The sequence below is a fragment of the Panthera leo genome, chromosome B4 (genome assembly GCF_018350215.1).
Source record: "Panthera leo isolate Ple1 chromosome B4, P.leo_Ple1_pat1.1, whole genome shotgun sequence".
Classification (NCBI taxonomy): Eukaryota; Metazoa; Chordata; class Mammalia; order Carnivora; family Felidae; genus Panthera; species Panthera leo.
The window spans coordinates 67767306-67782956 of record NC_056685.1 but is presented as its reverse complement, the minus strand read 5'-3'; the positions used below and the strand labels follow the sequence as shown (position 1 = coordinate 67782956).

At 34.3% G+C, this 15651-nt stretch overlaps 1 protein-coding gene across 1 annotated transcript in view; it reads right to left on the bottom strand.

Moving 5' to 3' along the window:
• The window catches only part of MUC19 (mucin 19, oligomeric), a 139253-nt gene that overhangs the window by 90286 nt on the left and 33316 nt on the right, over window positions 1-15651 (bottom strand). Inside the window, exons 13-24 of the mRNA XM_042948292.1 lie at window positions 14865-14924; window positions 14009-14237; window positions 12930-13047; window positions 12420-12480; window positions 12097-12194; window positions 8175-8385; window positions 7326-7448; window positions 4767-4890; window positions 3052-3187; window positions 1716-1808; window positions 667-751; window positions 361-498 (exon numbers count right to left, since the gene is read on the bottom strand). Of these exons, the coding sequence (XP_042804226.1) occupies window positions 361-498; window positions 667-751; window positions 1716-1808; window positions 3052-3187; window positions 4767-4890; window positions 7326-7448; window positions 8175-8385; window positions 12097-12194; window positions 12420-12480; window positions 12930-13047; window positions 14009-14237; window positions 14865-14924 (1476 nt within the window). The remainder of the gene's footprint in view (window positions 1-360; window positions 499-666; window positions 752-1715; window positions 1809-3051; window positions 3188-4766; window positions 4891-7325; window positions 7449-8174; window positions 8386-12096; window positions 12195-12419; window positions 12481-12929; window positions 13048-14008; window positions 14238-14864; window positions 14925-15651) is intronic.

Here is a 15651-nt window from a genome sequence, read left to right as displayed (position 1 = left end):
TAGTTTGTGTTTGAAACTTGATATTCAAAAGATGTCTAAGTATAATATTTTCATCTTCTACAGGCAAAAGCTCTGATAATCTACATTAGCAAAGTGATATATATCCTATCTTATCAAACCTGACTTTAAAACGCCTTAATTTAAAAACCTTAAATTTGTGGAAAACCATTTAGGAATAGATTTTGTAATAAATAAAACCATCTTTACTGTAAGTTGAAACTGTTTGACTGCAATATTGAAAGGAATATTAAGTAAAAATGCTTTATGGCGTAATGTCAGTAATTGAGAAACAATTGAAAATTAAAATAAGTGATAGTAACATTAGAACCTTGGAAATAAAAACATATCCAGGGGACTTACCTACAGTGTCTGTGAATTGGTTGGGTGGCATGGAAACATATAATTGCATCACAGGAACAATCTGTATCTGCATCTTTACATGAAAGTTTGTTTCTACTTGAAGGTATGAGGAAGATGCTTTGAAGATCTGCATTTGGTCTGTTAAAATAGTTATTAACATTAAGAGTAATAATTTAAATAGTGAACAATTTTTAATTCATTAAAATGGTTTTATATTTTCATATGTGTTAAAAAACACACATTTGATATCCTTAAAAATTGAATAAGTGAATGCATCTTACATTTAAGTGGATTTATTAAACTTACCTGAATAATAATAACCTTGATTTCTAATCTTATCATTTGTGACTGTTCCATCTCTATTGAATATATATTTGTCAACTGAAATAGACTGATATTTAAAACAATTGTTAGTTCATGTTATTTTGTAATACTAATTCATTTTAATGCAATATATGCACCTTCATTTTTATGCCATAAAGTGTTTAATTTTACTAGATTAATTTTATTTTATTATTTTAATAATAAATAAAATACAAATAAAATAATATTATATTTTTATTATATATAATTACTATGATGATGATAAATAAATAATAATTATCATTTACTAATAATAAAAACAGATACAGAGTGCTAACGGGGGAGGGACAGAGAGATAGGGAGACACAGAATCTGAAGCAGGCTCCAGGCTCTGAGCTGTTAGCACAGAGCCTGACTCAGGTCTTGAACCCATGAACGGGAAGATCATGACCTGAGCCGAAGTTGGATGCTGAACTGACTGAGCCACCCAGGCACTCCTTAAATTAGTTTTTAATATCTAAAATATAGAACATTTTTTAAGCACTCCTCATATGTTTTTTCATTGCTTCTTATACCAATTCTTTGAGAAGGATTGTAAGGAACTTCCATCCCTAATTTGTAGATGAGGAAACTGAAACTCAAGAAGATAACTTAAATTTCTAAATGTCAAAAGCCTTCTAAGTACCAAAGGCAAGTCTCAATGTCCTCCCTCACCATTTAGGTCTATTTCCTTTTACAATGTCACTTCCAAATACATGAAATTCTAAACAAATATAATTGCCTTTTAAATGGCCCACAGAATTTAATAATTTAATAAGCACATTAGTTGATCTGTAATTAGTGCATTAGTTGTATACGTATGATAACTTTTATGTACTTAAGGATCCTTAGAAGTATCTACCTCTTCCAGGGACATTATCAATTTTCTGTACAATATCACTTGTTATTTCAATTTACAGAGTAAAGCCTCTCTTCTACCACAAAAATTCTGAATTTGTGAAGTAATTGATTTTATTTTGCTCTGGATAAACTTTAGGGAGTAGACTACTCACCGAATTCAAGAGGAGTGTAACACTATTTAAGCACGTTCCTGACTGACCATTTGGACAGGGACGAAGTTCAACGCTAATAGACCAATCTTTATCCTGTTAAAAAACGCATTTCATTGATATATTTATTAAATGTCATTGATTATATGCTATTACTGCATGATTCATTCACAATGCATGTTTGCATTTAAAACATGTACAATTCCTACATATAATCTGTCTGCTCTGAAAGTAAAACCTCGTTCAGTCCATGGTAAGTGTAGAAATGGCCACTTTACAGAAGGTCCAAGTATCTTCCATAAACTATATCTGATTGGTGGGTTATTATAGTCTGATTGGTGGGTTTTCATAGTCCTCATTTTTTTCTTTTATCTTTACTTTTTGTTATCTCCTCCAAGGGAATGTGCTGCATTGCAGAGCCGAATAGGAATTAGAGATGACATAGCTTGTTTATTCTCTGGACAATCCACAATGTCTGTTTAAACCCAATGTGAAAGGTATTTAATTTGTAAAACCATAATATAAGTCATGTCAAACATTGACTTCCAGTTCTCTCCGCACGATCTAGGAATCTAATATAGGAGAAGCAAATATTCCACATATTTTGGTGTTATTTCCCTTTCAGTTTGCCCGTCCCCCACCCTCACAGATTATGTGAGGAGCATAAAAGGAAGAAAGATTTAGAAAATGGTCTTTTAGTAGCCAGGACAGAATTGTTCAGACTACTGGACTTGAGCCATCCCTCTCACTTTAGGAGTCACAAATTCTGCTCATCTTGGTTCCTTACCAAAAGATTAAACAAAATTATATTTTCAGGCTGGCTATAGGCACAAGATACAAGATGGAATTCCCCTTTTATTGAAATCCAGATTACTTAAAATTTTAGTACTGAACAGGATTTAAAAGTCAGGATAGCTTCTATCATACTAGTGATATTATATTATAAAAACTAAAAATAAATGTAAAGGCGTAACTATGAAAAAGGAAGATGTTTCATGGAACATAAAAGATAGTTTCAATTGAGGCACTAGTGAAAACATGCAAAGAAAAGTAGAAGAAAATATTTTTCCAGTGTACTTAGAAAATTATTAGTGATGAAGGGAATTTTGGGGTTTGTTGGTTTGTTTAGCAAGGAATTTCTAAGAAGTGCAGGTAATACTTATGGTCAATGTCAACATGTGACAGAAAACAGATACCAAAATATGTAACAAATAATTGAAGGGCTGCTTGTTATTTATTTTTTAAATAGTAATTTGAAGTGAAGATTGTGTTTTAAATTGGATCAAAAACAGCTTGGCACGTGCATCAGTTTTCTCAACTGTTCCAGGCTATTACGTACGTGGATGGCCAAGAAATGACAGTTTCCAGGATGGTTATATTTAACACCGTCAAAGGTGGTGATTGAACTTCCTTCCACCTTACATCTTCCAGGACATAATGCTTCAGTGCAAGACCACTTTGCTTCTTGGCATGTGCTGGTAAAATGCAATGGTTACATTAAAGGTCATCAGCTGTGTTTTCTCTATGGCCAAAATAAATATGCCAACATTAAAAATCAAAATTTAAACTAAGACATTTACTTAAGTTTTATTAGACCATCTTTTTTTAAGTTTTTAAGTAATCTCTACAACCCAACATGGGGTTTGAACTCATGACCCCAAGATCAAGAGTCACATGTCTTCAAACAGAGCCAGCCAGGAGCCCCTATTAGACCACCTTTGTTTCCCACTCAACATCTCAACTCTGATCAAATGTCTCATGGATGGTGGCATCCTGTTTTTTTTAAAGACTTGAATTCCATGAACTAAAATAATAGCTTCGGCCTGAATTAAACATATAAAAACTTTCAAACTGGATTTCAGGTTTGTTTAAATGGAACCCATTTCACTACTAGTACTAAGACACCTGCTAAATGCCACACTGTAGACCTGCAGTGTTCAATATAGCATAGACACATATAGCTATTGATTACTTGAAAGTGACTCATCCAGATTGAGATCTGCTGTAAACGTAAAATACACACAGACTTCTAAGACTTAATCTGAAAAACGGATCATAAAATCTCTCATTAACTTTGCATACTAATTTCATTTTTAAATGATAATACTGTATTTTGGGTATATAAAATACAGAATTAAAATTCATTCTACCTCTTTCTTTTTGCTTTTTAAAAATGCATCAACTAAAAAGTGTTAAATTATATATGTGGGTCATATTTGTGACTCACGTGATATTTCTCCTGGATAGCACTGTCATAGATATTCAATAAATCATAGCTATTGTTATATACAATTATTACTAATGCATTATGACCACACTAACAAGAACATTTCTCATTTATAAAGAACATATTATAATATCAATAATAGATTAGCTTTCATTGAGTCAGATTATTTCCCTACAAGGGCATAATACATTTCTAGAAAAGTCCTCTGGACTTCTGCACAAATTTGGACTTTCAGAGAAAAGTTGTAATGAGGAATGGGGAACTCTCTCTGATCAACATATTGCTGCTGAACTCAAATAGTCCACACTAATTTTTGGCACATTAAAATTCACTCATTAAATATATCCATAAATATTATAAATATATATAATACATAAATAAAAATATATAAATAAAGATTAAATATGCCTTCACCAATGTAGCCTCATAAATATTATTTGAAAAGTATTGGATAATTTCTGATTATACATTTTATTAAATATTCTTGGCATTTTGCACAATTATTGTTTCCTTGTTGTAACCATACTCATATTATTCTTTGCTCTATATTTGCAACCACTAATTGGCTTACTATTTGAAACACTATTTCAGTTAGTGAAAAGCATTACCTTTTAAAGATACATAGAAAGTGTATACTTTTATTTTAAAAACACACTAAACTTTCCTTAAAAGATAAAAGGCAAATATGAACACAGAAAATACAGTGAGGTTGCATTTTATTTCTGGAAAGTTTAATTTAAGGGTGTACTTAGGAATTATTTCAAATTGATTAAACTATTAGTATTATTTTGCTATTAATAAAATGTGGGCAAAAAGCATGCACATACCACTGAGAACCACAAGGACCATCTCGGACTTCTCCTGACTGATAGATCTTTCCATTTGATTCACAGGGACATTTAGCCTTTAATACACATCTCCCTTTTTCTCCAATATCGTCCAATAGGTAACCTGGAATAAATATATTGTATTAATCTCAGAATTATATAAACATCAGTAAATTCTCAAGCAGTGAATTGTGAAATCATTCTTGAGCTAGTTGGTTTTTTTTAATAAATTTTTTAAGTGTATATTTGTTTTTAAGACAGGGAGAGACAGAGCATGAGTGGAGGAGGGGTGGAGAGAGGGAAACACAGAATCCGAGGCAGGCTCCGGGCTCTGAGCCATCAGCACAGAGCTCAGTGCAAGACTCAGGTCTCAAACCCACAACTGTGGGATTATGATCTGAACCTAAGTCTGACGCTTAACTGACTGAGCCACCCAGGTGCTCCTGAACTAGTTCCTTCAAGTGTAAACATCCACTTGAAATGGTAAGTTCCATTTAAGCAATTACTCCAGTTTGAGAACTGGCAAGAGTATAATTTACTGAGCCATAGAGTATTTCTACTGAGCCCAATATAAGACTAGAGGATGATCTGTGGAGCACCATGGCCCTTAGGTACCATAGACATAGACATACACATTAACTTTGTAAGTCTCTCTCTTGCCCTCTTCTGCAGTTTGCTAGAAGGATGGATTATGAATAGATGATTTCATTAAATATCTAGTTAGAAATAAGACCCACCAGCTTTCTCCTCTAAGGTTTTGATGGTTTCCTGTCTCACATTCAGGTCCTTTATCCATTTTGAGTTTATTTTTGTGAATGGTGTGAGAAAGTGGTCTAGTTTCAACCTTCTGCATGTTGCTGTCCAGTTCCCCCAGCACCATTTGTTAAAGAGACTGTCTTTTTTCCATTGGATGTTCTTTCCTGCTTTGTCAAAGATGAGTTGGCCATACGCTTGTGGGTCTAGTTCTGGGGTTTCTATTCTATTCCATTGGTCTATGTGTCTGTTTTTATGCCAATACCATGCTGTGTTGATGATGACAGCTTTGTAGTAGAGGCTAAAGTCTGGGATTGTGATGCCTCCTGCTTTGGTCTTCTTCTTCAAAATTACTTTGGCTATTCGGGGTCTTTTGTGGTTCCATATGAATTTTAGGATTGCTTGTTCTAGTTTCGAGAAGAATGCTGGTACAATTTTGATTGGGATTGCATTGAATGTGTAGATAGCTTTGGGTAGTGACATTTTGACAATATTTATTCTTCCAATCCATGAGCAGGGAATGACCTCTCTGACCTCAGCCGTAGCACTCTCTTACTCGACACATCCCCAAAGGCAAGGGAATTAAAAGCAAAAGTGAATTACTGGGACCTTATGAAGATAAAAAGCCTCTGCACAGCAAAGGAAACAACCAACAAAACTAAAAGGCAACCAACGGAATGGGAAAAGATATTTGCAAATGGCATCAGACAAAGGGCTAGTATCCAAAATCTATAAAGAGCTCACCAAACTCCACACCCGAAAAACAAATAACCCAGTGAAGAAATGGGCAGAGAACATGAATAGACACTTCTCTAAAGAAGACATCCGGATGGCCAACAGGCACATGAAAAGATGTTCAACGTCGCTCCTTATCAGGGAAATACAAATCAAAACCACACTCAGATATCACCTCACGCCAGTCAGAGTGGCCAAAATGAACAAATCAGGAGACTATAGATGCTGGAGAGGATGTGGAGAAATGGGAACCCTCTTGCACTGTTGGTGGGGATGTAAATTGGTGCAGCCACTCTGGAAAGCAGTGTGGAGGTTCCTCAAAAAATTAAAAATAGACCTACCCTATGACCCAGAAATAGCACTGCTAGGAATTTATCCAAGGGATACAGGAGTACTGATGCATAGGGGCACTTGTACCCCAATGTTTATAGCAGCACTCTCAACAATAGCCAAATTATGGAAAGAGCCTAAATGTCCATCAACTGATGAATGGATAAAGAAATTGTGGTTTATATACACAATGGAATACTACGTGGCAATGAGAAAGAATGAAATATGGCCTTTTGTAGCAACGTGGATGGAACTGGAGAGTGTGATGCTAAGTGAAATAAGCCATACAGAGAAAGACAGATACCATATGTTTTCACTCTTATGTGGATCCTGAGAAACGTAACAGAAACCCATGGGGGAGGGGAAGGAAAAAAAAAAAAAAAAAAGAGGTTAGAGTGGGAGAGAGCCAAAGCATAAGAGACTGTTAAAAACTGAGAACAAACTGAGGGTTGATGGGGGGTGGGAGGGAGGGGAGGGTGGGTGATGGGTATTGAGGAGGGCACCTTTTGGGATGAGCACTGGGTGTTGTATGGAAACCAATTTGACAGTAAATTTCATATATTAAATAAATAAATAAATAAATAAAATTTTAAATAAATAAATAAATAAATAGATAAATAAATAAATAAATAAAACTTTGTATTATTAAAAAAAAAAAGAAAAGAAAAGAAATAAGACCCACCATACTAGAAGCACTGTTTTCAGTTGTTTCAGTGTAAATACTCTCATAGGGTGTATTACCTTCTGGGCAGGTGCAGCCACTCACACATTCACTGTCTTGAAAAGGAGCCACATTAGAACAAGTTGCAGGGTTTGAGGGACCACATTCTTTGTAGATATGTTTTTCTGGGCATCTAGGTTTTTCTAGAGAAATACAGATATAGGTATACATGGAAATTAGAGGGAAATGAATGTGATAAATAGATAATACTTTAATGGAGATCTTTTCAAATGAGCTTCTTTGAGTCTAATGTTCAAGATATGAGTCAGTCTTTAAAAATATTCAGCACAACTAAATTGTGCCAATTTTTCATGCATTATTTTATGATACAATATTTAATCTGGAGAAAAAATAAAAAAGCAAAGACAAAAATTAGGAGGAAATTTACTTATATATATCATTGCATCTTACTTTGGAATTGATATTCTACTCATATTTTAACTTCTAAGGATTTAGCTAAACATAGGTTGAAAGTATATTTATATTTGTGTGAAACTCATCTCTATGTTTTGTTAATTTTTTGAAAGGAAATCATAGTACTAGTCAATATACTTTTGATAACTTTTCCACTTACTATTTTCAATTTTTACAGAATTTCTCATTTTTCCCAGTAACTTTTACTAATTGTAAAGACTATAAATTTCCTAACTGAGATCTTAACACAAAGCAGTGCAACTTACGGCAAGTCACTTCACCAATACAGGTCTCAGTTTCCTCACAAGTACCTGTGAGAGATAGGACTCTAACATCTCTAAGATCCCTTTCAGGGCTTACAGTCATTTGAAAAGATTAACTTTGAAATATAGCTCAATTTTAAAGTGCTATAGACACTTTCTGGCTTGGAATCTGCAATACAATTTAAAACCTACCGCAAACCACATCAGAATCATCTCGCCAGGATACGTAGGGGCCGGGACCATCTGAGGCACAGAGGCGGGACAATTCTGTGTAAGTGTCACACGTAGAATTTTTGTCTCTATTTTGGCAGTACTCATCAATGCAGATCATTCTGTAGTCATTGGATAAAGTGGTGACCTTTCTACATTTCTCAAAGTAAGTTCCAATAATTTTGTCACAGTGCTACAAAATAAAGCATGAAGTTTTATTGAAACATTAAAAAATGGACAATCAAATAAACATTTAGGAAAAGATAAATTCAGATATGTTTGATTCTGCATGATAACCTGTAGCTTTGGCAGGAAGAGTTGTTGACTGCTGGTTGAAATGGAGAGTATTTAAAGTATTATACTCGGTACAGTGACTCCTAAAAGAACACTTCACTTCTGGCATTTTGGATTGTTGTACAACAGCTTCAAAAATTGTTGTACCTACACTCAACCAGAACTTCTCTAAAGGTGACATGAAGTTTACAACTTGAGAAAACGGAAGGGTGAGAAAAAATAAAGATTGTTGATGCCAGAGAGTAGGATGGTAAATGACTGACACCACAATAGACAGAAGGGACATTGGCCCTTTATCTATTAATCTTCTTATATTTGATGAGCAACCATGGCAGTAAAATAGAGTGAATGTGTGCTTTCTTAGTGGGGGCCATGTGAGTTGGCTCCAGAGACAACATATTTGTTCTCATGTTGGTTAAGAAAGTAAACACATATATTATTGAACCCAAAAATATTTAAATGTCTACATTTTTTAACTACTACATAGCTGTTTTCTATCTTAACATGTTTGTAACAGAGAAATATAAAAACCACTGTTAAGCAAATGTATAATTTGTACCAATTAAGCCTAAGACAACTGATAACATTCTCCAGGTTAGGTATAAGATTAAGTGAAATAAAATCTTCAAGGATTGATTTTCATTTATTATTTTTGTATAGTGTTATCACTAAATTACAGGTTCCTTTAGAGTAAAAAATAGAACTTTGTATCCTCTTGACTTACCACAATATCTTGCATGTAGCAGGTCTTTAATAAATATGCATTAGCTTTGTAATGTGTATTTATTTTGAGAGACATAGAGACAGCATGAGTGGGGAAGGGGCAGAGAGAAGGAAAGTGAGAATCCCAAGCAGGCTCTGCACTGTCAGCACAGGGCCCAATGCACAGCTCACTCTCATGAACCATGAGATCATGACCTGAGCTAAAACCAAGCATTAGAGGCTTAACCGAATGAGCCACCCAGGAGCCCCTGCATTAGCTTTAATATAAATTTATATAATCACTGAACTGACATTTTTGAGCAACCAGGAATAAGTTCTCATACATTGTGCAACTACCACAACAGATAAAACATAAGTCTTGTCCCATCATAGAATGCATAATCTTACAGGGAACATAAAAACATGGGAAATTTTTGTGGATGGTATCTTATCATAAGTAGTAAGGAGTAGCATAGGGTAACAGAGGAAAAAGAGAAGGCAATTCTAACTGAAAACCAAAGAGGGTTTCACAAGAAAGACAGCAGATGATACAGAATGTCATGGCTTAATTTGCTTTGCTAGAAGGTAACAAGATGGTTAGAAATGCAACATCCATTGTCGAGAAAACAAAAAGTCTCTTCTATCCATTCTATCCATACATCTTGATCTGGAAAATTTTGTTCTAGATTGAAACAGGAATATGTGAACATTTATTCTATCCATCTTCTATCCATTCTATCCATACATCTTGATCTGGAAAATTTTGTTCTAGATTGAAACAGGAATATGTGAACATTTATTCAGTCATAAAATAAATGCAACCTATCCTAAAGGACCTGAATGTGAGACAGGAAACCATCAAAACCCTAGAGGAGAAAGCAGGAAAAGACCTCTCTGACCTCAGCCGTAGCAATCTCTTACTTGACACATCCCCAAAGGCAAGGGAATTAAAAGCAAAAATGAACTACTGGGACCTTATCAAGATAAAAATCTTCTTCACAGCAAAGGAAACAACCAACAAAACTAAAAGGCAACCAATGGAATGGGAAAAGATATTTGCAAATGACATATCGGACAAAGGGCTAGTATCCAAAATCTATAAAGAGCTCACCAAACTCCACACCCGAAAAACAAATAACCCAGTGAAGAAATGGGCAGAGAACATAAATAGACACTTCTCTAAAGAAGACATCCGGATGGCCAACAGGCACATGAAAAGATGCTCAACGTCGCTCCTCATCAGGGAAATACAAATCAAAACCACACTCAGATAACACCTCACGCCAGTCAGAGTGGCCAAAATGAACAAATCAGGAGACTATAGATGCTGGAGAGGAGGTGGAGAAATGGGAACCCTCTTGCACTGTTGGTGGGGATGTAAATTGGTGCAGCCACTCTGGAAAGCAGCGTGGAGGTTCCTCAAAAAATTAAAAATAGACCTACCCTATGACCCAGCAATAGCACTGCTAGGAATTTATCCAAGGGATACAGGAGTACTGATGCATAGGGGCACTTGTACCCCAATGTTTATAGCAGCACTCTCAACAATAGCCAAATTATGGAAAGAGCCTAAATGTCCATCAACTGATGAATGGATAAAGAAATTGTGGTTTATATACACAATGGAATACTACGTGGCAATGAGAAAGAATGAAATATGGCCTTTTGTAGCAACGTGGATGGAACTGGAGAGTGTGATGCTAAGTGAAATAAGCCATACAGAGAAAGACAGATACCATATGTTTTCACTCTTATGTGGATCCTGAGAAACTTAACAGAAACCCATGGAGGAGGGGAAGGAAAAAAAAAAAAAAAAAAAAAGAGGTTATAGTGGGAGAGAGCCAAAGCATAAGAGACTCTTAAAAACTGAGAACAAACTGAGGGTTGATGGGGGGTGGGAGATGAGTATTGAGGAGGGCACCTTTGGGATGAGCACTGGGTGTTGTATGGAAACCAATTTGACAATAAACTTCATATATTGAAAAAAAAACAAAAAACAAAAAACAAAAATAAACATTAAAAAATTAAAAAAATAAATGAAAGGTAATAAATGAATACTACAAAGAAGAAAATATTAAAAAATAATGCAACCTATCCTAAACAACAATAACACAACAACAACAGGGGACACCCGGGTTGCTCTGCCATTTAAATGTCTGACTCTTGATTTCAGCTCAGGTCACGATCTCGCATTTGTGAAATGGAGTCCTATGTCCTCTAGCTTCACACTGAGTGTGGAGCCTACTTAAGATTCTCTCTCCCTCTCCTTCTGTCCGCCCCCTCACATACGTGCACACATGTGTGCACATGTGCTCTCTCAATAAATAGATGATAGATAGATAGATAGATAGATAGATAGACAGACAGACGGATGCAACCTATCAAATTCAATGTGACAGAACTACAAAAGTGCAGAAAATTCAGAGAGGGCTATTTTCAAGTATTGTAGTCAAAATAATTACATATAACTCTTTCAAAAAGAAAGCAAAGTATACAAAGTATGACAATTCAGATTGGCTATCTGGGGCAAAAGTAAGGGAGAACAGAAAGTAGTTTTTAGGGACACAGGACATGGATTTCCACAGCATAAGAGCCCATCAATATCCATCAGCAGACTTAATGGAGAGGTGAAGCATGTCAGTTTACAGACAAACTAAAACTCTGTGCAAAAAAATCAGAATTTTACACTAATATATAGTAAATATCATAATGTTTTAGGAAAAAACTTATTTTAGCATCTACAGCTAAACTAAAGCTGAGAAATAGACTATAAGGACATTAGAGAAAAACTAGTTGCACAATTCCAAGAATAAGGCATGAATGCTTAGAAGAGGATGTTGGGTATCTAAATTGAAACAAAGGGAAATAGTGCTGAAATTTGCTGCTAGGTGAAATATAAATCTCTTACCTGCACGCCATCTTCACAAACATCATAGCTTTTACTAACAGCTTTGGGACAATCACCAGGAATTTTACTATTGGCAATGTGTTCATTGATATCATCTCCTGAAAATGAAAACAAGGCTTAGTTCAAGAGATTCATTATGTACATATACATTATTTTCAAGCTAAATATAGCTAAGTTGACAACATAAATTTTGTTTTATTTTAATGATTTCTTATTCTTTATACAAATGCAAATTTCTGTTAGATTTATCCAAATGTGAGTAATTATTTTCTAATTTTCTTTCAGGAAGCAATTTTCTTAGACCTAATGCATTGAAATCTTACCTGGAGTGCTGTTGAAGTTACCACAGAGACCACAAGTTGGATATTTCTTGTGAAGAGTAAGCTTTTAAAAAAAATTACATGTACATGTTTATAAAATATTGAAAATACCTCAAAATGTAATTTAACCAAACCAAAGGACAGTGTCTATTCATTTTCAATTCTATCTAAGCTGGTACTTACGAAGTACTATAGGACGTTTTTTAAATGACCAGGATCTAGAAGTTGGAAATTTCCTGACTCCATCTCTTACTAACTATGTGTCTTTGGGTAGATAATTTAACTTTTATTAGCCTGAATTTCCTGAGTTCTATCACCTATAAAATAAGATTAATAACAGTATGTACTTCAATGTATTTTAAATATTAAATAAGATAATGCTTAGCACGTGAATAATATATAGAGATTTCTCAGTAAACGTTAGCTCTTATTTTCCTTATAATGTATTCTTTTCGTAACTGAAAGCAAAGAACAAAAGGCCCAAGAATGTAAGAAAATCAGAGACAGACTTACTGAGAGTTTGTTATTTTTGTCCCACATTAAAGACATGATTCCTCTGCGGCTATTCAGGACATTATGTTCTCCATATTTTTTAATGTGTATCAATTTATTGTTATATGGCATCTGTACACTGAAAAGTTTAAAGCACAAGTACACATAAGGGTAAGAATAGTATATGTTTTTCTAATAATTCATGTTCTATATTTAGTATCTCAAATATAATACTGGCTAGTAAATATTGCAGCTTTGTTTTTCCTACCATTTCAGAAGAGACACAATGGCTTTGTTTTTCCAATTTTTGAAAGACTTTTAAAGAACAATGAATAAATCTTTGGGGCTTTGGAGAAATTAAAAAGAAGAAACTGGTGCAGTGTAAGGAATAAATGATCAAATAATTTGAAATGTTCACAAGGAGAATATCATGTCTCAACTTCTTATCCTGAAAACTATTCAAATATTACACCCTTCCAAATATGAATTGCTACTTCTAAAAACAATGACCTAAATTTAATCTATTGAAAAATCTCATATTTTTAACAACAAACATACAAATGAAAATTGAAATACTCTATTAACAGATGTGTTGAATATGCATGTTGTTCCAAATCTAAGTACTCAAAATAGTGAAACAACAAAACTAGTTGTTTGTCCCCACCATGTTATAGGAATAAATATAGTATCTTACAATTCTACATATAACAAAATCTTCTGTCAGACTCCTGTCCAATAGTTTAATATAATGAATGTGAGCACCAAAATAGGAAAAGAGTATCGTCTTTTCCTAGTCAATCTTTTCTCTTTTTGCTCAGGTTACTGTAAATCTTTTTAATGTTCATTTACTTTTGAGAGAGATAGAGAGACCAAGCGTGAGCAGGGGTAGTGCAGAGAGAGAGACATAGCATCGGAAGCAGGCTCCAGGCTCTGAGCTGTCAGCACAGAGCCTGATGCAGGGCTTGAACCTCGGAACCAGGAGATCATGACCTGAGCTGAAGTCAGATGCCTAGCCACCTGAGCCACCCAGGCACCCCTCTTTTTGCTCAGGATAGTTTAAGTCATTCTATAGTATTTTTCCATAACACTGTGGCATTTACCTTTCTTCATTAACTAGGATGATATCACCAAAAATAGAGACGTCATTAGTGTCGATTTTAACTATTATTTTTTCAATATCACTATTATTGTTTCTTTTGATCTCAATATTGAAATCTTCTCCGGATTCCACGCAATGACGGCAGAAGGTGTATGCGCATGACGAGTCAAAGGAAAAGATGCGGCCATTGAAAGCTTTATATGCTCCTTTGCCCCAAGTAGAAGCTTCGCCTACAAAATATTTAGAGTAGAATATTCATGGTTCTGTGTTTTTTTTAAGTGTTTGTGTACCAAGATAAAACATTACTGAAAGTTTCTGTTCTTCCCAGCCACTACCTTAAATAAGTACTTTTCTTTCTCACACAGAGCAAAAACACACTAAAAGTAGTGCCTGAATCCTTGGGAATACACAAAGGTTGCTGTTCTGTCTCAAACAAAACATGAATAAAAATATCTTGTTTCCTATGGGAAAGGGAAATTGTCTCTACTGTGGGGAGGTATATATGATCGGAGTTGTGGTCTGTTTGCCTGCTTATTTTGCTTTTTGAAGAAATAGTCTTTCTAATGTTACATGAGTTGGTTACCATATATCAATTAAGTATAAAGAATATTGTTTTTCTATGTACATGTATATGTGCATATGTATGTATGTTATATACGTTCATGTATATGTGTTATGTGCATATGTGTATATATGTATCTTTGAGGAAAATAGTATGAATGTGAGTCATTCAGACATAAAATGATAAAATGGATAGGTGACCGGCAAATGTTTACAACTAGTTTCAAAATATTGGTTAGGTACTGGCTGGCTTGGACATAAAAATATGGGTAGAAATCAAAGTCCTTTTTACTTACCAATAATTGTATTTGTTTCTGAGTATTTCGGAGTTGCTTCTGGAATATGGGATCCTTTTTCTATTTAACATAATGCATAGATTATTTAAACTTAAAAACATTACATTGATTCTAAATATACAGAATATTTGGGTTTCTACGTAGGAATTTAGAAGCTGATATTGAAGGCCATCAGTGGGTTTCTTTATCCTGATCATACAATTTGATTTTGTGAGAACTGTGATTTGCCACAGTCATGTACATGATGATCTCTGAATTGTACCATATTTTTGGTACAATTAGCCATAGTATTTTCAGAAATCATTATGAGCTTATTCATTCTGAGTCATGTACAATTACTAACATATGCTGTATCCCTTACAGAACTATATTTTCAACTTCATAAACAGAACTTTGCTAGCATACTTTCATTGGGAGTCACTAGCTAAACATGCCCAAGGTAGATTTTACTAAATCAGTCTACTGTGTAATACTAATAATTCAATTATCTATATATGAAGAGAACTTCATTTTACTGATCAAAGGGGAAAATTCATATACCTTGAAACCTTCCCCTGATTATTTTTAATGCATTGACCCTTGTATGTAACCAAGTAAATTTATATGAAATCTTAGAGCAGTTAAGCAAGCAGAATAGAAAAGCAACAACAACACAAATGAATATTTTGATAGAACTATAAAATATTTTTCACGTGTTATTTATTGTGTATCTTGAGGCCACTTGCCTTTACTACAGTTGTCTTTGCTTAGGTAATATAATATAATATAACATAATATCTTTATAAAT